A 7,743-nucleotide genomic window follows, 5' to 3' on the forward strand; every position below is an offset into this window, starting at 1 on the left:
CCCCTTTGAATGGCTCAGCCCCTCCCCTCCACCGATCGCAACACGTACATTCTCAGTGTGGTCGATGAGTACTCCAGATTCCCCTTCGCCATTCCATGCCCCGATATGACGTCTGCCACCGTCATCAAGGCCCTCAACATAATCTTCGCTCTGTTCGGTTTCCCCGCCTACATCCACAGTGACAGGGATCCTCATTCATTTTTTTTTTTTGCTTTCCAAATTTTGTTTTAATCTTTCCACGAACATTGCGTCTGTACAAAAGTAAATTGTCAGTGTACAATATGTCATGCATTTCAACATGAATTTATTGCTATAACTTTAAAATTTGGAAATTTGTGCATTTACAAAAGATGTTCTTTTCTTAGCCACTTTATTTCCTCCTTAAAGAGTAGCTCAAACGCTTCACCAGTCTCTCAGACGAGTATTTTGTTAGAAAGCACGTACAATTTCTAAACCTCATTTCCCCCCTCCAAAAAAAGATATCATTGTGTTTATGATGTAAGTTTTTTAATTTGAGCCTTGATTTCAACCCACACCAAGGAGTGATGAGGTTCCCTCTTTTTACACATCCTCCCTGTCCCTTGACATAGATTAACTATTTGGAGAGATTCTAACATTAGATTTTGCTTCAAAGGTTCATTCCAGAATCAGGAACAATTAAATCAGCTCCCATTGAGACCGACCGTGACAGCTTCCAAACATAATTCATAATTAATGGGGAGGGGGGGAAGAGAAAGGCGGTGAAATAAAAATCAAAACTACAAATCATGAAATGATCACAATTTTATCTGATCTTCCTTCATCCCAAATGAGTTCCAAAATATTAAAAAGAGAGAAATGTAAAAATTGCCAGTCTTCAGCAATACGAGTTCCAAATTCACAATACAAAAGGCATCTCAAGTTTGTTTCCAAAATTCCCATCCTTCTTTTAAGGTTCTGTGTTCTCTTCTTTCTTCAAAGCCGTCTTGAAAAACTGGCGTCCCAGATAGGAGGTAGCCATACTAGTTAGATTCTTTCCACTTCCTATTTTACATTTTATGTATCCGTAGAGATTAGACCCTTGAAGCGTAACACCCATGAAAACCACAGCCAACCATTTCAACTTAAAGGAAAAGAAAGTGCTGAAGACAAAAATGATCCACAGAATGGGACAGATGATTAATCCTAACCAGAAGATTTTGGATTCTGCTTCGGAGGAGGCTCTCTTTCCTTTACTTGAAGTCTTCTTGGCCTCAAAGACCCAGTGGCTCTTTCCATCATCGTCAACCTGGTTCCACCAGCGTAGCCCCACCAGCAGCCTACCAGTGATATTTTTTACAGTCCAGAAGTCACACGATAAAAGCAATATTATTGTCACAAAGCAGGCAATGAAGCTACTGCTCAGGAACTCACAAAGAAGGTAGACAACTATTGCACTAATTCGGAAAAACAGATGGAAGAAGCAAGCCACTGGATGCCGGATCCTCCTTCGCTTGTGTTTCCTCGGCACCTCATCATCAGCATCAAACAGCGACACATCCTCCGCCTCGTCGCTGGATTCCTGCTGCATCATTCTCTTCGTTCCGCCATTGACAACACTTCCGGACCACGTGTCCCTTGTTTACCCTCCGGGGGATCCTCATTCATGAGCGGTGAGCTGCGTCAGTTCCTGCTCAGCAGGGGTATCGCCTCCAGCAGAATGACCAGCTACAACACCCGGCGAAATGGGCAGGTAGAGAGGGAGAACTGGACGGTTTGGAGGGCCGTCCAGCTGGCCCTACGGTCCAGGAACCTCCCAGCCTGTCGCTGGCAGGAGGTCCTCCCTGATGCACTACAGTCCATCCGGTCACTACTGTGCACCGCCACAAATAACACAACCCCATGAACATGTTTTTACCTTGCCCAGGAAGTCCACATCCAGGGTGTCACTTCCGCCTTGGCTCGCCGCTCCAGGACCGGTCCTGCTCCGTAGGCACGTCCGACTCCAAAAGGCGGACCCCTTGGTAGACAGGGTACACTTGCTCCACGCCAACCCCCAGTATGCCTGGAGTTCCCCGACGGCCGCCAAGATACTGTCTCCCTCAGTGACCTGGCACCGTCAGGTTCCACCCCAACACACTTCCCCATCCATGCGCCACCCTCCCCTCCCCTGGCGCTACCAACATTAACCCCACCAGGCCCACCCCTCCTTCCCCTGCCCACGCAAGAGGACAAAAAAGAGTTTGGCACGTTCCCGGGGTCATCCGACTACTGGCCAGTACCAGCACCGCCAGCACCAACATCAGTGACACCAGCACTGACATTGCCGCCACCGTTGTCACTGTCTGTGTGGAGTCTGCACGTCCTCCCCGTGTGTGCGTGGGTTTCCTCCGGGTGCTCCGGTTTCCTCCCACAGTCCAAAGATGTGCGGGTTAGGTGGATTGGTCATGCTAAATTGTCCGTAGTGTCCTAAAAAGTAAGGTTAGGGGGGGGTTGTTGGGTTATAGGTATAGGGTGGATACGTGGGTTTGAGTAGGGTGATCATTGCTCGGCACAACATCGAGGGCCGAAGGGCCTGTTCTGTGCTGTACTGTTCTATGTTCTATGTTACGTCACTCCCATCGTCAAAGCACCGGATCGACTGAACCTCTGATGGGCTCCAGACCGTCAAAATGGACATTTTCTTCCTTCCCCACTCATATTATAAGACACTGTACATAATTCGCAACATTGTATATAGTTCCACACCACCCCCGCAGGACTAATTTTTAACAGGGGGTGAATGTGGTGAACCACTGTGTACATCTGTATTCGGGGATGTAAGGTAGGACCTGCACTACAGGTTCGCCGGTAGCCCCTGCCAGCTGGCTCCGCCCACTAGGAGCTGTATAAATATGCGTGACAACCATTGATCTGCCATTTCGCCAGCTGCAGTAGGAGGTCATGCATCTGACTGCAATAAAGCCACAGTTGTACCCAATCTGAGTCTTTGTGCAAATGATCGTGCATTACAAGGCGCGTAGAGATAGGGAAGAGAGAGAATTCCAGGCAACAACTGATCGACTCCATCCTGGAGGTCGACAGAAAGTACTCCGAGCCCCCGACCGTACAGCTTCTGGTGGAGAGGAAAAGCTACAAATGGAATTTGACCCGCTATCCACCAGGAAAGCAGTGCACCAACTCCACCAGACACCTTTTACGAACATGGAGAAAAGGCTGGCCTCCTATTGGCTCACCAGCTGAGAAAGCAGGCAGCCATGAGGGAGATAGTCCAGGTACAGGATGACAGAGGCAGACTGGTAGCAGAACAAAAAGAGGTTAACTGAGCATTTGAGACGTTCTACCGAAGGCTGTACATCTCCGAGCCCACCGACGGTGATGCGGGGATGAAGCAGTTCCTCAATCGACTGGAAATACTAGTTGTGGGGAGGACAGACGGCGGGAGCTGGAAGTACAAATAGATCTCGGAGAAATCATGGAGAGCATCAGCTCCATGCAGGAGCGGAAGGCGCCAGGACCTGACGAGTTCCTGGTGGACTTCTATAAAACATTTGCACCAGCCCTGGCCCACATCTAAGGGACAAGTTTGCAGACTCGCAGGAAAGGGGCACTTTGCCTCCTCTCCTACACGAGCGCAAGCCACAATTTCATTGATACCCAAAAAAGACAAAGACCTGTTGGAATGTGGATCATGTAGGCCCATTTCGCTGCTAAATGTGGATGTGAAAATACTCGCATCCTGGGTGAGACAGACATCCCATTCATGTCACCATCCTCATCTGCTCCATAAAAGGCTGCGGAACTGTGTACCAGAGATGGTCGCTGAGGACCAAACAGGCTTTGACAAGGGTAGGCAACTCACTGTGAGCATCAGGTGGCTGTTGAACATAATAATTAGCCTCCCCGGGGAGAGAACACTAGAGGTGATCATCTCTCGCGACGTAGAAAAGGCCTTCGACAGAGTTGAATGGAAATACCTCCTCAAGGTACTGGAACGGTTTGGGCTAGGAGTGGGATTCACCGCCTGGGTGAGGCTCCTGTACAATGCTCCCAAAGCGAGTGTCTGAACTAACACCACCAGCTCTGAATACTTCCAGCTACAATGAGGCACAAGGCAGGGATGTTCATTGTCCCCGCTCCTGTTTGCACTGGCAATCAAACCCCTGGCGATAGCCCTGCGGGATGTAGATCCAGAGAGGAGACAGAGAGCACAGAGTCTCACTCGATGCGGATGACCTGCCCCTGTACGTCTCAAAGCCACAGGAAGGACTGAAGGCAATCATTTTTTTTTTTTAAAGTAATTTTTATTGAAATTTTTACAAAATATAAACATCTTAACTCTCTGAACAAAACAACCGCGGTAACACCCCAAGAACAATAGCCACCCATCTTCAAAAGCAACTACAAACAAAAGAAAAAAAACAAAAGAACACCCAACAACAAAAGGGAAAGAGATAACACCCGCCACATCTCACAAACCCATGTACGCAGTTCTCCCCCCCCCCCCCCACCCCCGATCCCAACCCCCCCCCCCCCACTCCCCCCGGGTTGTTGCTGCTGTCGGCCTATTTCCCTACCGTTCCGCTAGGAAGTCCAGGAAGGGCTGCCACCGCCTGAAAAACCCTTGTACTGATCCTCTTAGGGCAAATTTCACCTTCTCCAATTTGATGAACCCCGCCATATCATTGATCCAGGCCTCCACGCTTGGGGGCCTTGCATCCTTCCATTGGAGCAAGATCCTCCGCTGGGCTACTAGGGACGCAAAGGCCAGAACACCGGCCTCTTTCGCCTCCTGCACTCCCGGCTCCACTGCAACCCCAAAAATTGCGAGTCCCCAGCCTGGCTTGACCCTGGATCCCACCACCCTCGACACCGTCCTTGCTACCCCCTTCCAAAACTCCCCCAGTGCTTGGCACGCCCAAAACATATGGGCGTGGTTCGCTGGGCTCCCCGAGCACCTAGCACACCTGTCCTCGCCCCTGAAAAACCTACTCATCCTCGTCCCAGTCATGTTGGCCCTATGCAGCACCTTGAACTGTATGAGGCTAAGCCTCGCACAGGAAGAGGAGGGGTTCACTCTCTCCAGGGCATCCGCCCACGTCCCCTCCTCGATCTCCTCACCCAGCTCCTCTTCCCATTTATCCTTCAGTTCCTCCACCGAGGCCTCGTCTACCTCCTGCATTACCCGGTATATGTCCGAAATCCTCCCTCCTCCAACCCACACCCCCGGGAGCAACCGATCCCGCACCCTTCGTGGGGGCACCAGGGGGAACCCCTCCACCTGCTGCCTGGCAAATGCCCTCACCTGCATGTACCTGGACATGTTCCCCGGGGGGAGCCCAAACTTCCCCTCTAACTCCCCCAAGCTTGTGAACCTCCCCTCCACAAACAGGTCCCTCATCCTCCTAACCCCTGCCCTGTGCCATCCCAGAAATCTGCCATCAATGCTCCCTGGGACGAACCGATGGTTCCCCCGTATCGGGGCCTCCATCGAGCCCCCCATTTCTCCCCTGTGCCGTCTCCATTGCCCCCAAATTTTGAGGGTAGCCGCCACCACCGGGCTTGTGGTATACCTCGTTGGAGGGAGCAGCAACGGCGCCGTTACCAGTGCCTCCAGGCTCGTGCCCACACATGACGCCGCCTCCATCCTCTTCCATGCTGCCCCTTCCTCGTCCATTACCCACTTACGCACCATCGCTGCGTTGGCAGCCCAATAGTACCCACAGAGGTTGGGCAATGCCAGCCCCCCCCTATCCCTGCCTTGTTCCAGGTACACTCTTCTCGTCCTCGGAGTCCCATGACCCACACAAATCCCGTGATACTCCTGTTGACCCTCCTAAAAAAGGCCTTCGGGATAAGGATGGGAAGGCACTGGAACAGGAACAAAAACCTCGGGAGCACCGTCATCTTAACGGACTGCACTCTACCCGCCAGTGACAGCGGTAACATATCCCACCTCTTGAACTCCTCCTCCATCTGCTCCACCAACCTTGTGAGGTTGAGCTTGTGCAGGGACCCCCAGCTCTCCGCCACCTGGACCCCTAGGTACCTGAAGCTCTTCCCTGCCTGCTTCAATGGGAGCCTACCAATCCCCTCCTCTTGATCCCCCGGATGCACCACAAACACCTCACTGGTGCGGCCAGAATCAGCACCCGCAGCAGCACTGCCCGGCCCGCAACGCGACCTGCAGCAGCTGCGGGCGGAAAGGCCACTACGCGAGAGTGTGCCTCGCAAAAAGGGCCCCAGCTTGCAACTCCCCAGCGGCACGAAGTAATCGCTCCCCACAACCGCAGGCCTGCGGGGCCCGAAACGCTGCGGCCTATGCCCCGACCACGCCCACTCCCGCCATGTGCGATCCATGGGGGCCGCCATCTTGGCAAACCTCCACCACGCGGCCGGCCACGTGCGACTCATGGGGGCCGCCATCTTGGATGCTATCTTCCTCACCGCCCACCATGTGCGATCCACGGGCCCGACCTGCATTTCCACGCTCGGACAACTCATCGGAAGAGTACGACCTCCCCGGGTGCTCGTCACGCGGCCCACAACTCGGGGCAGTCACCCTGGATCAATCACGCCCGACACATCTGCGAAATTCGATGGCAGAGGTCCAAATCAACGGGTACAACACGCCATGCCTTTTCGACTCCGGGAGCACTGAGAGCTTCATACACCCAGGCCTGGTATGACGCTGTTCGCTCCCCGTTTTCCCCGTACGGCAAACTATCTCGCTCGCTTCAGGCTCCCATTCTGTCCAGATCGAGAGGCGCACCACCGCGACACTCACAATCCGAGGCGCTAGCTACTCAAAATTTCAACTCTACGTTTTGCCCGACCTTTCTGCGCCACTCTTATTAGGCCTAGGTTTTCAGTATAGCCTTAAGAGCCTCACCCTCATCTTCGGCGGGCCCCTGTCCCCACTCACTATCTGCAGCCTCGCTATGCTGCGAATCTACCCCCCTCCTCTCTTCGCCAATCTCACAAAGGACTGTAAACCCGTAGCCACTCGTAGCAGGCGAAACAGCCTGCAGGATAGGGTATTTATCAGATCAGAGGTCCGAAGGCTCCTCAGTGAGGGGATTATAGAGACCAGCAATAGTCCCTGGAGAGCTCAGGTGGTGGTCGTTAAGACCGGGGAAAAATTCCGCATGATTGTCGACTATAGTCAGACCATAAATAGATTTACGCTCCTCGACGCGTATCCCCTCCCCAGGATTGCAGACATGGTAAATCAGATCGCCCAGTATCGGCTCTTTTCCACGGTGGATCTGAAGTCTGCATACCACCAGCTCCCAATCCGCCCGGAGATCCGCCACTGCACGGCATTCGATGCCGATGGCCGCCTCTTCCATTTTCTCCGGGTGCCCTTCGGCGTCACTAATGGGGTCTCGGTGTTCCAACGAGCAATGGGCCGAATGGTGAACCAGTACGGGCTGCGGGCCACGTTTCCGTACTTGGACAATGTCACCATCTGCGGCTATGACCAGCAGGACCACGACGCCAACCTCCACCGTTTTCTCCAGACGGCACAGAAATTAAACATCACCTACCACAAAGAGAAATGCGTTTTCCGCACAAACAGACTGGCCATCCTCGGCTACGTCGTGGAAAACGGAGTCCTGGGCCCAGACCCGGACTCTTAGAACTCCCCCTCCCCCATTGCCCCAAGGCCCTCAAACGGTGCTTGGGCTTCTTCTCCTACTACGCCCAGTGGGTCCCTTAATATGCGGACAAAGCCTGCCCACTCTTTAAGGCCACACGATTTCCCCTGTCAGCTGAGGCACG

General features: G+C 53.0%; 1 protein-coding gene across 1 annotated transcript; it reads right to left on the reverse strand.

Moving 5' to 3' along the window:
• Window positions 1-287: 287 nt before the first annotated feature.
• LOC119974170 (Golgi apparatus membrane protein TVP23 homolog B-like) lies at window positions 288-1,595 on the reverse strand. Its single transcript, XM_038812876.1, has one exon. The coding sequence runs from the start codon at window positions 1,550-1,552 to the stop codon at window positions 929-931; it is 624 nt and encodes a 207-aa protein (XP_038668804.1). The 5' UTR covers window positions 1,553-1,595; the 3' UTR covers window positions 288-928.
• Between the last annotated feature and the right edge of the window lie 6,148 nt (window positions 1,596-7,743).

This window comes from Scyliorhinus canicula, chromosome 12 (assembly GCF_902713615.1).
Source record: "Scyliorhinus canicula chromosome 12, sScyCan1.1, whole genome shotgun sequence".
NCBI classification, from domain to species: Eukaryota; Metazoa; Chordata; class Chondrichthyes; order Carcharhiniformes; family Scyliorhinidae; genus Scyliorhinus; species Scyliorhinus canicula.